General features: G+C 30.9%; 2 protein-coding genes across 3 annotated transcripts; both read right to left on the bottom strand.

The window, feature by feature from the left end:
* Nucleotides 1-8,849: 8,849 nt before the first annotated feature.
* On the bottom strand, nucleotides 8,850-10,866 carry LOC11444885 (CASP-like protein 4A3). 2 transcript variants are annotated; one of them, XM_003608921.4, is made up of 3 exons: nucleotides 10,192-10,865; nucleotides 9,813-9,948; nucleotides 8,850-9,223 (listed from the first exon to the last, which is right to left on the bottom strand). In XM_003608921.4, the coding sequence occupies exons 1-3, from the start codon at nucleotides 10,728-10,730 to the stop codon at nucleotides 9,032-9,034; spliced, it is 867 nt and encodes a 288-aa protein (XP_003608969.2). In that variant the 5' UTR covers nucleotides 10,731-10,865; the 3' UTR covers nucleotides 8,850-9,031. The 2 variants fall into 2 exon arrangements, with proteins under 2 accessions (XP_003608969.2, XP_024636795.1); XM_024781027.2 differs by having other exon boundaries at nucleotides 9,094-9,227; nucleotides 10,192-10,866.
* A 2,683-nt stretch (nucleotides 10,867-13,549) lies between these two features.
* Nucleotides 13,550-16,484, bottom strand: LOC11438074 (protein EXECUTER 2, chloroplastic). Its single transcript, XM_024780769.1, has 6 exons — nucleotides 16,392-16,484; nucleotides 16,027-16,144; nucleotides 14,377-14,455; nucleotides 14,228-14,309; nucleotides 13,875-14,109; nucleotides 13,550-13,791 (listed from the first exon to the last, which is right to left on the bottom strand). The coding sequence occupies exons 1-6, from the start codon at nucleotides 16,482-16,484 to the stop codon at nucleotides 13,550-13,552; spliced, it is 849 nt and encodes a 282-aa protein (XP_024636537.1).
* Nucleotides 16,485-18,420: the final 1,936 nt, after the last annotated feature.

Raw genomic sequence — 18,420 nt, forward strand, 5'->3', positions numbered from 1 at the left:
GTCATATAGCTAGTGTAAATTAATTAAGATTGTATATCTAAATATAATTAAATAAAAATTAAAAGTTGCCTTATTAAAATTGATTTTTTTTATAGAAAAATTGACTCATTTATTTGACATTTAATGTTACATTTATATATTACATTTTGATTGATTGATATCTTAAAGGGGTAAATTACCCTCTAAACAAGAGAGGGTAATGTAGAAAAAACCTACATAAGGATTAGGACGATGTTTTATTTCTTACATTATTTTGTTTCTCGCATGATCCCATCATAATGGGCAAATTGATCAGGCAATAATCACAAGTGCAGACGTGTTGTCGGCAATAACTCTTTACATAACACGAGTCTATTTTGGGTTATTCTAATAGCTCATGTTAAGAAGTAACACACTTGTTAAAGATTTAAAAAAAATGAAATAATGGTTAAGTATGTGGAAAAAATTTGACTTTTAATGTTTTAATATATTGAATTCATAATTTCAAAAATAAAATTTTTGTTTTAAACTTTTTAACGAATATTTTAAAGACACATGTTAACCTTTCATGTTATAATATATACGTTCTCTCAAAAAAAATGTTATAATATATACGTGATGGACAAACAAGTTATTGATGTCGTTGATAATTTGTCCCAGCTTCTCCATAATCTAAGAAGGAAATTGCTACTTGGCCAACCACATCATTGAGGTTGGATTTATGACAAAATTTATACATTAAAGAAAGAAAAAATTTGCTAACGATCAGATCTTTAATTTTGGTGAAATAATATGTGTATATAACGAGGAACGAAAAAATTACACTAATACTCTCTGTCTTAGATTTAAAATTTAAGAAGTCAAAAGATGATTAAAATAAATACGGGAGAAAAAGGAGAATAAGTTAAGCATAAGTTGTGTCTAACCAGAGTACAAAGTATTAAAATACAATATGCAAAATAAAAAACAGCTGCAACCAAATCACTGTATTACGGGGGGTAATCTAAACAAGCTGATAGATTTGTTCACCAAATATGAAAATCGAGAGAGAAAATATGAGTCATATAAACCTTAAGCCACCACTATGTAATGAAATTTCACCCCGTTAACAATTTTAGTGATAGCCGATTCTTTGTTTTGAAAGATCTTAATGTTGTGTTCCTTTCAAATAATCCAAGTTCCAACCAAATAATTTGAAGACAGATGCAAATGTCCTTTCGAAAAAATAGTTGTCACCAAACTGTGTAGCATGCATGACAATTTCAGATGGAGGCGCACTAGAAATCCCTAACCACTTTGAAATGAATGATCAAACATCTCTGAAAAGTTATATATAGTACAAAATAAATGATTCTTTGATTCCTCCATACCACAACAACCCAAACATAACAGAGATCATGGATGAAGAAATCAACGTCTAACTAAGTTATCTTTTGTTGGGAGCCTATTTTTGAGCAGTCTTCATACGAAAAGTGATACTTTGTTCCAAATGATCTTCGTGAAAGGCGATTGAACTTGCTAATCATCATGCGTCAACACATTGTAAACTCCTTTAACAGAATAACATTGAGTTTGATCAAGTTTTCAAGACGAAACAACAATCTATGTGGATAGGATACCTTACTTATCACTTTATTACTTGATAAATAATTTGGTACTGCACTTTATTACTTGACTTGCATAGTTGATCCTAATTTCCTATAATTTCTCATTGCTAGATTCTCTACATGATTCCTGGTTTATTAGAAGTTAAGCTCCCTTCTTTGTGTAACTTAAAGTCTATGGAAATAAAATTGGAACCACTTCAAGTTCTACAGGAAATATTCTCCATTGTGAAAGAAGGCATGTTAGTCAAAGCTGTGGCCAAGTCTCGAAAAGAAGCTGATGAGTTGCGAATCTCTATCTCTATATACATGTATTCTAATCTACATTTTGCTTACATGTCACTTCACCAATGATCCCCTTTCTAATTTTTATTCTTGATCATTCTTCTACTCTGCTTATGTGTCACTCCCTCAAACCATTATACATAATAATTTTGATAAAAAGAGTTACACTAATCAATTGCAACCTTAATAAGAAAGAACTAATTGAATAGGAATATACACATCAATGTTAACCAAGTGTAACTGAACATTATTATTTTAATTATAAAAAAAAAAACAGTCGCCGCACAAACAAAACTATCGGACACAACTTTTACATCCTTCATTCTTATAACTCCTTCAACTACTATTTTTTAAAAACATTGATTATTTGTTATATAATATTTACACCATCACCATTGAATTTGTCTGTTTACATTCTTCCATATAAAGGTTAAAAAGATGTTACATTTTAGATCATCCATATTTCCCTTTTTCCCTTTCACCTACATGATAACCAACGCAAATCTCATTCCTTTTCTGCTCATTCTGTAATATTTGATGATCAATTTTATCATTTGCCTCATTTTTTCTTGACTTTTCCACCATGTCTACTATTGATGTCAATAACACCAAACCATCTTTCTACACTTTTCCTCTACCATGCTATCTAAATGTTCTAATCTTATATCATGTTTTTTACTTTCATGTCATTGAGAAACATTGTGTGTATAAATATGTGATTTTGTGCACCAAATTTTGGGTTTTGTTCTTCACCACATTCAAGCAACAATTGGTTAGTTCATCTTCAATATTGTATTACTGTTTTTTCCACTCATTTTAACTCTTCATCTCTTGATTATTAATTGTTTCTTTGGCTTGATAGGGAGTCAAATTACTTTTAGATTGGTCAAATATTTAAGTTCTATTTTTTTTATATGATGTTTGTTAGTCTATTTTTCCGACTTTCTTTTATATTTTCTTTTATTCCTTGATATGTATGCGGAAAATTTTTATGTGCATTAGAAAAATAGGATAGATAATTATTCTATTTTTTTGTTGCACTGTTGTTACTCATGAAGAAGTTTATAAAAAATGGTTGTTCATCATTAATTTTTCTAAGAAAATATTGGATGGTACCTTTCAATTTGGTATTATATTTCTTTTCTATTTTTTACTTATCATCTCTTGGCTATTCATTGGTTTTATGACTTAATAGAGACTCAAGTTACTTTTAGGTTGACCAAATAGTTTATATTTCTGAAGAAGAAAAAATAAAAAAATAAAAACTAAAAAGTTACTTTTGATTAGTTAATGAAACATTGTAAGAAATGTAATGATAATTGCTCACGTCTATATTTATTTTCTTTTTGCAAAAGCACTGCATTTACTTCACTTCATGCAAGTTGTACAATGAATGCATTATAATATATTTTTATTATTATCCTTCAAAAAAAAATATTTTTATTATATCCTCTTACACACACAAGTTTACTACAAAGCTCCTCATTTTCTTCTTCCATTTCATTTTTTGATAGTTCTGATTTTCTGTTCAAGCTTCGTATATGTATATTATTGGGAAAAACCCAAGTCCCACATCGGATAGATAAGACTCTTGAGAAGAGTTTATAAAGAGGAGGCAATCCTCACCTTACAAGCCGGTTTTGTAAGGATGAGTTAGGCCCCCAATTTCAACATATATTTCTATAATTTTTTGTTTTCTCTAATGAATTTCCTTTCTCTGATTTCACATACATAAGTTTTGAGAAAATGGAGGGTTTTGTTGAGAGTGCACTTCAAATATGAAAAGGTGGTTGTTTTTATTGAAATTAAAAAAAAAATATTTATTTTTAATTTAACATTGTTATAAGATCAAGAGTCTAATAAAGAAGTGGAAGGGAACATATTACAAATGCATTAAAAAAGTAATATTTTTTTATTCATTTTCATTCCAAGCCCGTGTGTTATGTTTTTAATTGAATAGTTTCTTATAAAAGTTATTAGCATCAATGCCTTCTTTCAAAAAAAAAAAAAAGCATCAATGCCTCGGTAACTAATTGTAGAAGGAGATATCTACTCAAAACTCTAATGGAACGCTCTTGATCTTTCTGAAATTAGAGAGACAAAGTCACGTTTTGATGATTTGAACGCGGCAACATGGAAATTTAACCCTTGACCATGGAATTGATTGACATTCATACTTTCCATCAATTGAGTTTCTTAAAATTAAGAGTAAATTTGGGTGAAATATTGTGATGATGCTGATGTGGTACCTCTAAGACCTTCCATAAACTAAAATTGAGTCATTATTATGAAGTTTTAATTATGCATATGTGCCACCTCTAAAAATATATTCTTAAATATAGTATAACTTCTCACCCTTTCTTATTCTATCTAATATATCTATCCAATAAGGGAAATGCTAACCGGTGCCTCCGGGGCACTGGTTAAGGGTATGAAAAAGGAAATTATATAGTAGTTAATGCATTGAAATTGTGTAATTAATTTATAATAATGTCAAAAACAGTTTCCTTTTATGGTAATAATTCCCTTGTATGGTATGCTTAACCAGTGCCCGAGGGCACCGGTTAGCAAGACCCATCTAATAATTATGAGAATGCAAGCAATTTTAAGTTACAAAACTTATCATCCCTTCTTAATAAATTTGTTGTTATTATTTACCGTTCATTAAATTAATTTAATAAGAGTAAATGAATAGATTAAAAAAAGATTAAAAAAACTAATATCAAAGGTTTTTTAGCTTATCATTCTCATATCAAGACCAATATATATTGCACATTTTTTTATTAGTATTTAGCTAAATTCTTTGTAAACTAAATTCGGCTGTTCTTCAAAAAATATTGTCATAATGTGTAAGATCTAAACAAGTTTCACGACTATTATTCTATCTAATAGAGTAGCCAACAAAAACTCTATTACCTAATGCAACTCTTGGATGAATTTGGAAGTGGGTTTTAATGTTCATCAAGTGTAATTCCTTTTTCAAAAAACATTCTCACATATAAAAAATATTCTTACATATCTTATAACTTCTCACTCTTTCTTCTTCTATCTAATAACTATAATAACGAAAGTAATTTCAAGTAACACTTCTTAATATGTTTTATCCTTTACAAAATTAGTTAAATAAGAAAGATTAAAAAAAAAAAAAATTGGGCATATGGCCATCCTTTGTACTAAAAAATAAATAATATTCAAGCCTCTTTGTGCTTATTGCTCTCATATCAAGACCAATATAAATGACACTTTTTTCCTTATTAACATTTAGCTAACTTCATTGTAAACTAATTAAAATTTTTCTTAAAAAACACTGACATAATGTTTAACATCTAAAAAAGTTACATAACTCTATTGAAATCTCTACAACGCACGGGTTATATGTCTAGCTTCATTGAGCTATAAGGAACAACATGTGTACAACAATAGTGGGAGGACAATTGTTGCCGAACTCAGTAATGGATTCAAGTGAGAGCTCAACAAAAAATAACCCACAAATGAAGAACAGAAGAGAAAGAAGAGGGAAATGATTCATAAAAAAAAAAAAAAGGATGGATTTCTCGCTCTTACCAACGATTACATGGTGAGATCACCTTCTTCTCAGTGCTCAACAGTTCTGTAGTGGAAACATGGTTCGTTCACTCGATATCAACAGAGAGCAATCTACGACAATAACACCGCCGACATCGTTTATGATGGTGAATACGGATCAAGGATTGATTTAGCCTTTGAAACTGTCAATCATAACATGCAGAGTTCAGATTGGGTAGAAGGATTTTATGATTTAAAAAATTTAACGTTTTTAGGATTTGAGTTGTTTTTTTTTTTTTTTTTTCAATTCCTTTTATGTTTTTTTAATGTGAAAAACTGCCTTTTCATGTGTTCGTATTTTTTATTTTAAAAAAATCACTATTTAATTTTGATGGAATATATGCTAACTTTTTAGGATGGAACATATGCTATTGGTAATTTTGAATTTTTTACCTTTAAAATACAGGCCTACAAGGTAAAATCCAAGTTTTTACCTTAAATCTTTATTTAATTTTTTTTATTGTCAAGTACACTTTCATTCTTTTCATTTCTATCCACTCGGACACTTTAATCTTTAAATATGGTTAGTGTCTCTTTAGATAGGCGGTCTGTAAATCACGTTTTGCTTGAAATCATGACATAAAACAACTTTAACATAATCTTTAATTCTTAACTACTTAAAATCAAGGCAAATTTACATCTAATAGCATGCAAATGCGCTTTTGCTTCATCAAACCCAACTCCAAAAATAAAAAAATTCTTTGCAAAAATAATCTTATTTTAAAAATAAAAAATGACCAACATTTTCTTTTCATTTATGTTAAAAAATTTAGTCAAACCCGTGCAACGCACGAGTTGTCTCCCTAGTAGCATTTGAAACGGGTTTAAAACCAACTCCCATACAAGATGGAATAGTTGACTTCTTACTTCAAAACTCGCCGTCTACGAAAGTTGACATAACAGATTTTTAAACTTAAACAGGTATTCATTTAAAAAAAAAAAAAATCCATTGTTATTGTAATTATCTAAAAACAATTTTTTTTTTCAATATCTCGTTGAACAATTTATCCAATCTAACATACATTATTCTTTATAGTTGTTCATGGATTTAGGTGGTTGCATTTTGTTTTACGTTCACGTCTTTGTAATCCAATTTCAAAATAAAAGGATAGTTTAGGCCCTTTCATTGTAGTTAATTTTGAGTCTCCTGGTTGAGTGGTACTATTGAAATATGCCTATTGTCTCGAGTGTATTTGGAAAACATTTTATTAGACTGAAATCGATAAATGCTTATGCATGATATCGGTGGTGGATGACACTACAACAACTATTATTAAGTTAATGCTTATATATTATTGAGATTTACTAATTTTTTCAACCATTTTTTTATATGTTTTTACTTTGAGCTTGTATTAGAACCAAATAATTGGTTAGTATTATAATTTTAAAATATGCTAGAAATAGTGAAAATACTTTTTTTAGTCAACATTTGACAGCAATTATAATCTACACTTATATAAATCTAAATGGTATGAGTGTATGACCTTGACACGGACACCCTAATTAATTTTATAGCTGACATTAATCTCCCCTAAAGTCTCTTTTTTTCAAAGGCTAAATTAGATTATCTCATTATTAATTAATATGTACAAATAAGAGGGTACATCATAAAAAATAAGAGGGTCTAAGATGGGATAAGGAAGTTCTCGCTATAACAACTTTATTTACTACTCTAACCTAACTTACAACAAAATTAGTGTAAGATGACAATACAACTTTATATCTAGTAATAATAGATAAACACATCCCTTACTACTTAACACTATTATTACCCTGTTAAAAATATTTAAAAAAAAAAACCATACATTTTCTATTTATGATGACAATCTTCCTCCACCGAATATTCTAGCATTGTTGTAAGCTTTTCAAATCTTTTTCATTTGATTTATTTTTTATTTATATCAAATTTCTACTATAACTATAACTAAAACTATAACATTTGAGACTTCTTTCAATCAATTGAAGAATAAACCCCATGAAAAAAGTCTCAGATATGTTATTCCCGTGTGAACCCTAAGCAGTGATGCACGCTGCTTAAAGAAATGAACACAGTCACATTTATTTGGTTTTGTTTCTACAGAACCCATTCTTTATCCCAAAGGAACTATACGAGTTTCCCTTCAATTTATTTGTGTTTGTTTCATTCTTACAATGCAGCTCATGCCATATGATTTATGCTCTTTAACATCAAATACTTATCATGTGCTCATGAGAACGAACTACTTTTATCACAAAATTATTGATTGTGGAATGCATCTTGTCAATTTTTTAATATTTCATGTTATGTTAATATTTGTTTGCTTCGTTTTTTATACCTCTTTGTAAACTTTTGATTTGAATGATTTCAGAGTGATAATTGATAATGTTTTTGGCATTTAGGATGACAAATCATCAAATGAAGATCAGCTGGAGAAGTGCCAACCTAACTTAGCAGTTTCTTCATGTGACTCGGTTAGCAGGGGAGGTGTGATCAAACTCATCGACAACATATATGAAAAACTCATTTATCTTATTTTTTGGATAACTTATTTATCAATTATTGTTTACATCGTGGTTTTGTATGTCTTTGACGACTAATTGTTGATTTTAGCATTTTCTAAAAATTTGGCCAGAATGGAGGTTATGTGATTTTCCTGGTTAATTTTTAGATTTTACTTGTTTTTTATACTTTTTCACTAAAAAGCCATAAAGTGGTTGAGTCTTATCGAACCGAAGCATATGACCATGCTTTGGAAAGTTAACAAGCATTGCTACAACTTCGGCATTTTGAAAAATTGATTCAAACGAAGAAGCTTTTGACACTATTAACAACAATCATTTAGGCTCTTTTGAAAAAGCTTTTGAGTCGTGTTGAATCATTTTTCAATAATATCTACTATTCAGAACCTCGATATTGAGTTTCAATACTTCAGAAGAAGAATAATAATGAAAGAGTATTGAGCTGAGTTCCTAGAATTTGGCAAAATATTCAAATTTCATTTTGGATGTTAAAAATTATCTTGTAAGAAAATAATCTAACATATGATTTATCAAACAATAACTAGAAACATGTCCGGTTTCAATGACCTGTATGTTTAAGTGATTTATTACTCAAAAGAGGAGAGATGTTAAGAACAACACCTAAAGGTAGAAGTTCTGTCAATCTTCCATGATCCTTTTCTGTTTGTGTCTTGGTCGTTTTATCTGTTTTAAAGTTTTAAAAACTTTTGGATGTATCTCATAAATTCTATAATGAAAATTGTAAATGACTATGATTGGTTTCCTTCAAGAAATTAGTTATCAAAGGAAGAAAAAATTCAAAATCAAGATCAAGTTCATCTTATGGTGGAACAGAACATGTGATGTGTAAGACAATATTTAAACAAATAAAGTTCAAATAAATAAATAAATAAATAATTGTATTCTAAAAATAAAATTATCATCCTCATCCTCCAATATCATGCAAGTATAAGTGTACAAAAGTCTGTCTATACAGTTAAAATTCACGAGACTCGAAGTTATTTTGAATACATTTCTCCATGGTAGTAAGAAAGAAAAAAGTATAAATCGATAAATAGTAGTATAAGGTTAAAGTATTACTAGGGGTAACGATTACATAGGTTGTAACCGGAGATAAGTGAGCTAATAGCAAAGGCGATGAAAGCAAGAAAGGCCAATGCAATAGAAGCACTAGCCATTTCTGTGAATTCATCTTTTCCCCAATTTGATTGCCAATCATCAACCCTAGTGGCTGCTGATGATGCTGATGATATCAAAAGATATGCCAAAACCTGTCTACAAAAATAAAATGTCATGTTAAAAAAAATACACGGAAAGATCTTTTTGGATAGACTTATTTGAGTTTATTTACTAAAATAGACACCTGTGAGAACTTACGAAATAATTTAATGATTTATGATATGTATACAAGCCGTTTTCAACCTTATTGAATCTAAAAATTGATTTATAATAGCGTTTCCATAAGATTTTCCGCATAACATATGAACAGAAAAAATTTGATTTATTTTATACGAGTGATGATACATGTACCACCCTATTTGGCAATACACCCTTTATACCCATACAAAATTCTGACACGTGGCATATTGGATCCCGCACAAATAGAAGATAAAGTGTGGTTGTGAGATGAACTTACCAAAATATCCCTAATACATGGGGTGTACAATGAGGTGCAGGAATAAAAGGGTGTTCATGTATCATTTTTCATTTTATACTATGTTATAAAAATAACTTATGCATAAACACATAATTAAGTTGCTTATTTAACAAGCCTAAGTACATTAATGTAGAAGAATCAGTTAGTTAAGAAAGTGAATACTGAATTGGATTATATTATCAATAAACAAAAAACTGACTTGCCTGATCCATAAGGAAATCAAAATGAAAACGCAGGTGGTGATTGACTATGTGTTTTCCTGTTATAAGTTGATAGCCAAGTTCACATGCTTGAAACCCCGCATATACAAAACCGATTACTGTCATAGACAAACAATACCTACAACCCCATAATAAAAACGCCATTAATTAATTTTACTACACCAAATTAATCACAATAAAGTCAATTTAACACATAGTCAACAGCAATATTTCAGTGAAAAAAAATGCAAATTTAGTAACTAATTTCTTTGTTTCAAATTGCGATTGAATGATTATTATCAAATAATGCAGCATTCAATATATAACAGAATATGGAAAATTAATATATGAAATTCAATATAGGAAGAAAAAGAAAAAAAACCTGTATTCTTTGTAACGATCAAAGGAGTCGCCACTCCAACCTTGAGTCTTATCGGCGGCCATAACCGAAAACGAAATCAGACATAGCACCACTTCGCTTATTCGGAATCCTAACGCAACCTTCCCTGTCATCACATCACTTTTCGACCATGCCGGCACCGCCGGCGTCGTTGTCCTCTGTCTACTCCTACCGCCGCCATCTTCACGGCCTCCTCTTGTGACGTTGGGACCTAGATTCGTTGTGGTAGGAGGAGGATCATTCCTCATGGCTCTGTTAACCACCACCGCCGGTTGCTCATTTACCGGATGGTTCCGGTGCTCGGAGTCTGGTACGGAAGCGGAGACTTGAGAGTGCTGTATTGAAGGCTCGATGATTACGATAGCTCTGGAGTTGTCTCGGTGGGAATTTTCCGGCGAGTTTTCGGTGGAGTGGAAAGGATCGCCGCCGTCGGATAGTGGAGAGGATTTAAATCGGAGAGGAGAGTGAGGGGAGTCGAAGTGAGACGAGGAATCAGAGTTCCTCGTCGAAGCGTTCTTCATGGTGGCTTATTGAGAGAAGCGCGTTTGTGGAAGAAGTGGTTATGATTTGGATTTGGCGAATTTTAAAGGAAATGAAAAAAGAGGAATAAAGAAGAATGGTGGAAAAGTGAAAACGAAACTGAACTAGAATAGAAGAGTACAGAGTATAGGGTCTTTTGTCTTCGTGGTTTTCAGTGTAGGACCATGATGACATGTGGGTCGGTTTTTGATTCTTCTGTTTTAAGATTCTCATTCTTGTGATTTCTGAGAAGGATTGACCAATTAGATGTTGCCACGTATAACAACAGACAGATTTTGTGTGATGACTTTTTGATCCTTGGAGTGCAATGAGAAAAAGTTTGACTCTGCTTGACACTGGAAAAATAGAATTAAATTAGTTTCTTTTTGTTAAAGATGTTTCATTATAATTAGTGTACTTTTTAAAAAAAAAATAGTCTTAATAGTTTTTAAATAGTCTCAATAATAATGGATAGATATCTCTTTAGGTTTAATTAGAGGTTATGAGTTTAAATTTAGTTTTGAAAATGCACATAAATAATATTCGATTAAAAAAAACTCAATAAAAAAACTTCATATCTAATATGTAACGCATTGATAGATACTTAAAAAGACATATTGATATATAATTGAGCATATGGTTATTATATTGATTTGTGCTATTTCGTGGGAAGAATGTGCAAAAATTGATGAATTAAGTGGATATGTGATTTGTTGGAATATATGTTTGTCTTTTGTAAATTACTAATATTTGTAGAAGAACATTCATTGAAAGATATTCGTCATTCATAATTTGAAAGATTAATCTCTATCAAGTAGATATTTCCACATATAACAAGAGAAATATTTTGTCCTAACTTGTTTGATTTAGCAATTGAATAAAGTAAAAAAAAAATTATTATCTTTTTTGTCACATAACTTGTAAGTAGGTTTACAACAAGTTGTTTGCATTATATCTATCACTCACAGAATCCATAAGTAGCACTCAAATGAGATCGGGCAGTTTATTTTGTTTAAGAATAATCTCACTCAGCTCCTTCACACAACTCTAGACATATATATTGGCATTCCTTGAGAGTACCTTCCTTCCCATTTCTCTTTTACTTTTTTTTTAGCAACAAAGTATAAAAACAACCATATGGCAATTAAATAGCAGTAGCAGTATTTATCCTAAAAATATAAAGGAACTGCAAGAAAATTTGTTTTATATAAGGTAACTAAATTTTGTCAGGTAGATAAATAAACCACAAAAAGTTGAAAATCAAACTAGCCTTTCTTTTTCCATATTCCCCCAATTTTAAGTCCTTGAAAATGATCTTTAACAATACTTAATAATAATAATAGGGAATGAATAATGACAGCTTTATATGTGGTTTGTCCTCTGGCTCACTGCAACGATTTGTTAGTTGAATCATTGACAAGAGAACTAAATGGTTGAGCTCAAGTATTTTAATAAACTTCAGTTGAAGTCTATCGAGAGTATATGAGCTTGAAACAATCAATGATTATATTTTAATTATCTTTCGATCAAACTCTAAATTATGAGATACTTTTCTTTGAGAGTCTGAAGATAAAAAAAGAATTAAAAATGGGAAATAATTTTGGGAATATATACCAAGTGGGTCCAAAAACTTTTACAATGGAGAAAAGTAATCAGATTTCTTTCATGTGTAGGCAAACTTTAGTGTAATAAAGGCTAAAATTCCATCAGACTTCAACCAAAACGTCAATTTCAAAGGTTCCCCCTACGCGTTACAATGACATTCAATAACACAAATCAACTATGGGAAGTAACCTTCAAAAGGATGAAGCTCTCTCTTCCTACCTAAGACACCCTTTTATGTCTCTCCACTACCAAAAGCAGAGATAAGTTTATATAGGAATCAACCTCCAATATAATATAAATATTCTTTTTTTGTTGGCATTATCAATATATATTCTTTATTCGTTACTCTTGGAGCATAAGAAGCATATAACTTTTACTATTACTTATTGTCTTTGCAGAGGAAAGAATGTAACACAACACAGCTTCAACAGTCACTGAAGTGGGTATAAAAAAGAATCAAGATGATAGAAAAAAGTATGGACAAAAAGAACAGAAGAAGAATTTTGAATTCATGATAAGATTGAAAAGCTAGGAGAAATATAATTGCAAGCACTTGCATGTTGGCAAAAGTAAGACTATCGAACAAAATGTAACAAATGTTTATTTGGCGGTGTCACAATCATTGATGTTGCATCCCATGGCATAGAAATAAATTAGACTATACTTGGAAACTATGGCTCACTATGGTAGTTTCAGTAGGTCAAATAAGACAACAAAATTTCTCCGAGGAGCAGCATAATAATGGAGGACACTCATGGTTACTCATGCACATGTTGAAACCTTGATTAAGTTAAGCATTGGTGAGTTCATTGTCTACAAAATCATAATAGCTGGAAGAAGCGAACTTTTCAAGGTTCCAAGGGAATAAATCGTTAGATGGACGAAACTTGAAAGGGTGTTCGTATGAGTATCATAAATCAGAGGAGAGGCTAGCTAGTGTAATTCATTCAAAAATATTGTGAGTTAACATGAATTGATCACTAATAAAATCATCATCCCTGAGAAGAAGAAAAAAAACTAATAAAATCATCATATAAGGTATTTTCTAAAGTTTAACAGAAAAACAGATTAAATACAAAAGCATTTTTCAATGGTGCTGAAATGCCTTATCTCGATCTAACCTCTAGAGAGTTTGTTAGAATCCAAAAATGCCTTGACAACTTCAGAAGACATAAGATGTGAGATTCCTTGTGCTTCGAGAGCTGCCTCGTAGACTTCATTTTTTTCTAGTATCACCATCTACATTTCTCCCGGGAAAATGCAAAACAAAATGATTTCTTTCGGTATCTTGTATTTCAGCTGGAAGGCGAATAAATCTATCCTGAACAGGAGTGTCATTCTCACTGGAGACGACTCCACCAACAAAATGATTCCTACCCAAATCCTTTTCTTCTGCCGATGCATCATTATCTGCTTCTAGAATCCCCTCATTATGTACATCCAGATTATCAACTTCCTCTTCACTTCAATATTCTCACTAGATGTCGTTTTATTACTATCTTTGAGCATCGGTGGAATAATAAATTCATCCTCTTCCGCACCTTCCACTTCAGCATTTATGTTCATTGTTGTAATTTGCAATCCTGGAATTTTGTCCTTAAGAAAATATAATACACTTTTAATGCCTTGTTTAGTTGCTTCCTCAATAGAACTTTTCACCTCGTCATTTTTTTCAACCTTCTCTTCATGCTCCTGAATCTCAACTGAAGATTCATTCTCCACCTTAGATGGAGGGCTGCTCATTGAATTTCTTTTGGCTCGTAGCAAATGTACTACCTGTCATATTTGATGTCATGAGCATAGCACAAATAATAGTACTGATAGTAAAAATAATTCACAGAAGCAGCAAGTCAAAATGAACAAGCATCGTTTAGTGGGAAAATTATATTATTACCTGCATTTGATATGTATAATCAGCATTTTTTACCACATAAATTTCAAATACTGGAGTACCAGGTAATACTTTGAGCAACTGTCTGTAACAAACAGAAATTAGCTGTAGTCCTCTATTAGATTACCAGAGGACAAAGTAGAAAGATATACCTTGGGGTGTAACTCTTGGCAACAAATCTATCAATGCCAGGACTTATATGAATAATTCTACTGAAGGGGTCATCTGAATCTTTTGAGTAGCCAACCCAGGATCAAAATGGCTAACATCAACAAGTGTCCTTCAAAAACAAAGTTGGTGCTACTAGTACCATAATCAATATTTAAGCGCTAGTAGTAATACTGAATTTAGATTGATGGTTTACAGAACATTAATCTGCTGCACCTAATTTTTATAATAATGATTCTCATTAGGTCAAGTACAAGAGCACTACTACATGGCCATGCCCACGCCAACTAATTACATCTATTAAGATTAAGATGAGTGCACTGCCAACTTACTCTCTAACAAACATTGTTTATCACTTTTTATTTCATTGGTTGACATAAATCATGATGTGGAGTCTCCCATACATTTAGTAGAGTGTGTTTGGATGAGGTAATTGGGAAATTTTGAGGAAACAGATGAGTGTGTTTTTGTTTGTCTTAGCATACTTGTAAGACCAATAAGCCTAGAACATTTTAGCTATGTTTGGACATGCAGCTTAATTAAACGCTTACATCATAAACACTTATCATATATTAGTAGTAAAAATGGGTCAACTTTGTTTGACTCATTTTTGCTAATTAGTTCCTGACGGAGCAAGTAAATTATCCTGTTTTCATATAAGCTATACATCATTTTCAAAAGTTTTTATAAGTTATCACAGACAATTTATAGAAATAGCTGATAAAAATGTCATAAGCTCTCACAAATAGTTATCTCTAGGGGTGGGCGAAAAAACCAAAAAACCGAACCAAACCAAAAAAAATTGAATCATTACTAACAATTCTGAAACTGAAACAGTTCGATTCGGTTCAAAACAGTTCGGTTCAATTTGAAACAGTTCGGTAACTAAACTAAAATTTGATTTCGTTTGGTTTTTTTATATTTTTTTCAACGGTACCAATAACAACAATTCGGTTCGGTTCGAAACAGTTCGTTTCGGTTTGGAACAGTTCTGTTCAGTTCGAAATGCAAACAGTTCGATTAAGTTCAGTTATTTTAAATTTAACAAGTAGTTTAATTCGGTTCGGTTCAGTTTTCATAGTGAACCGAATATGTCCATCCCTAGTTATCTCGACAACTCAAATAAATCAATTCAAACGGAAACAAAATGTATCTTTCAACAGAAGCAATTTAGTTATTTTTGGATAAAAGAAAAAACTTTTGAGGCCACTTCCTGTTGACAATTGATTTTTGACTTTCAATACTTCCTAAAAACACAAGTAAAATACTAAAATACCCTTAGTGGTAATTAACTGCCGTTTGGTTTTTTGGTCATTTACTTGTGTTTCTAAGACACATTGAATGTCAGAAGAGCAATTGTCCTTCCCGTTTGTCTACATGATAATACGGAAGCATCATAGTAGCGTTCGTCATCTATGATTTTATACAACAATGCAAAGGAAAGAAACTAAGATATTACTATTATAATTAGGGTCTTGTTAACAAGTGTCCCGGACACTCTTTAAGGATCCTAAATTTAACGATTATTCCTTCAAAAAATCAACGATTACCATTTAAGGTGCTTAAAGAGTGTCGGGGCACTAGCTAACATTCCCTTATTATTATATACGAAGTTAATATGAATGTGATGCGACCTTCAAGTCCGACAAATTTGAGCAACGGCATCATCAAAGATAGCTTCTCATCAACGGCCTTTTTCAACCTTGCAGCTTCTTGGTATTCTTCTTTATCAATTGCGAGTTGGAGATGAAGCTGACACACATAATGAAATTGGATTATAGAGTGTGTGTGCATGTGTGTGTATTAGTCACAATCAGGTTGAGCCACTGTGATTATGAGAATTCACGGTCATGTATGACATGCATTAAAATATGGAGGGTGGGACCAACCTGAAAAGAAAGACGCGGGGTCTCTGCATTTTGAACATGGGAGAAGTGCAACGGCAACTAAGGGTGGTGTTGTTTCTTTTTGTACTTCGAATGAAAGTAAATGCTAGTACTTTGTAACTTTGTTTGTTTGGGTTTGTGGTTGAGTGGGCCTCAAAACATCTGAGTTTGGGAGCAGTGAAAGAGACGCCATGTGCCACCGTCATCATCTAGTTGCTAATATTACGAATATGGTACGATCTGGAATGAAAGAAAACTTCAGTTGTACTTACATCTGAGTGAGTAATGATGGAGAGGAAATAAATAAGTAAGAAGAGATGACGAAAGAAACTGTAGAGCGTTGCTTCTCCTTCGAATTAATTTTTGTCCTTTTAATTTTAAAATGCGCTTAATTACATAACAATTCCCATAATTAATTTTTGTTTCATTTTGATCCCTTAACTCACCTTTGTCCCTCAAATAAATCATTTCCCTCAAAAAAAGTTAAAAGAAAGGATTTATTTGGATGACAGGGTGAGTTAAAGAACCAAAATAAAACAAAAATTAATCATGAGATCAATATGAAACCTCATATTAGTTAAGGGACTGATTATATAATTTATTCTTTTAAAATTAGGAAAATGTTAAGGAGGACACTCTTGAAAGACTAGTGATAAGTATTTATATAAAAGCATTGAAAATCAAAATATTTGACTGTTTTAAAAAATAATTAAAAAATAATTGTTTATTTTATAAGACTGGTGCTAGTCACACCCCAAAAAAAACAAGTTACACCCCAGAATGACTAATATACCCCTAAGTTGAACATAAGTAAACTAAATTTACATTAACCTAAATTGAACATAAGTAAACTTAATTTACATTGAACATAAGTAAACTAAATTTACATTAACCTAAATTGAATAAGTAAACTGAATTTACATTAACCTAGATTGAATAAGTAAACTTAATTTGCATTAACCTAGATTGAGTAAACTGAGTTTACACTAACCTCTTATATACATGTAAACCTGAATTTACACTAACCTAGATTGAACGTAAAGTAAACTAAATTTACATTAACCTAGATTGAACATAATAAGTAAACTTAATTTACATTGACATAAGTAAACTTAATTTACATTGACATAAGTAAACTAAATTTACATTAACCTAAATTGAACACAAGTAAACTTAATTTACACTAACCTAAATTGAACATATTTCATACCAAAACAAACAATAAACAAATAGAAACTCATTGAAAATGAAATTCATGAAATTCACTAACCTTTATGAATATAGTACAGATCAATAACAAAGATGTTGATTCAGATATTGGTTGCGTGATTTGTGGATGAAAGGGGGTAAGGGTTCAGAATGATCATAAAAGATGGGTTTTTAAAATTTTACATGAAAAGGGCAATTTTGGTATTATTGTAAAATTTTAAATAAATTTGGGGGTAACTAGTTTTTTTTGGAGTGTGACTAGCACCAGTCATTTTATAATGCTTAAAGAGTGTCCGAGAAACACTTACTTATTAACATGACACTTAAAATTATTATAAATTCTTTTTATCAATTTTTTAAATTCTTTAAAGTTTTCACGAAGAGTTTTCATTTTCTTAGCTTTAAATACACCTAACTATTTTACTATTAAATAGGTCAAACGAGAAATGTTAGCAACACTCAGTTTTTAACATTCTCTCTAGCATTCACTCTTTTATTGAATAGAATCAATGTATGTTCCACCATTTTATGTGGATCTATTTTCAATATGCAGAATCAAAGTGATTTAAACCAATAAGAGAGTAAGTAAGAGAGAGTGTTCAAAAGAGAGTATTGTTAGCACTACCCTAGGTCAATATATGTCAAGATTCTTTAAATTAGATTTTTGTAACAAAATTGTATTTTTAAGTTTTTTATTAACAAAATTGGTTTGTCCTTTAATTAAATCATAAAATATTTGCACGATTACATTCTTTTCATCAAACTCGATTAAAAGATGATTATGTGGTCGTTTAAAAACTAAGTTGGTACGTCCAAATTTATTTCTTTTAAAACTTAGGGTTAGAAGGTGTATTATTCAACCTTTCTCTGAAACGATTTCATTTTCTTAGCTTTAAATACACCTAACTATTTTACTATTAAATAGGTCAAACG

Source organism: Medicago truncatula, chromosome 4, assembly GCF_003473485.1.
Source record: "Medicago truncatula cultivar Jemalong A17 chromosome 4, MtrunA17r5.0-ANR, whole genome shotgun sequence".
In the NCBI taxonomy this organism is placed as follows: Eukaryota; Viridiplantae; Streptophyta; class Magnoliopsida; order Fabales; family Fabaceae; genus Medicago; species Medicago truncatula.

What these genes read in the sequence shown, in the direction of transcription:
- LOC11444885 (XM_003608921.4), bottom strand. Translation starts at nt 10,730, where the DNA reads ATGAAGAACGCTTCGACGAGGAACTCTGATTCCTCGTCTCACTTCGAC. An exon ending in GATCGTTACAAAGAATACAG is followed by an intron (nt 9,949 to 10,191) that starts GTTTTTTTTCTT and finishes ATGGGGTTGTAG; the next exon opens with GTATTGTTTGTCTATGACAG. An exon ending in TTGATTTCCTTATGGATCAG is followed by an intron (nt 9,224 to 9,812) that starts GCAAGTCAGTTT and finishes TTTTGTAGACAG; the next exon opens with GTTTTGGCATATCTTTTGAT.
- LOC11438074 (XM_024780769.1), bottom strand. Translation starts at nt 16,484, where the DNA reads ATGACGGTGGCACATGGCGTCTCTTTCACTGCTCCCAAACTCAGATGT. An exon ending in GCCAAGAGTTACACCCCAAG is followed by an intron (nt 14,310 to 14,376) that starts GTATATCTTTCT and finishes TGTTTGTTACAG; the next exon opens with ACAGTTGCTCAAAGTATTAC. An exon ending in ATTATACATATCAAATGCAG is followed by an intron (nt 14,110 to 14,227) that starts GTAATAATATAA and finishes CAAATATGACAG; the next exon opens with GTAGTACATTTGCTACGAGC.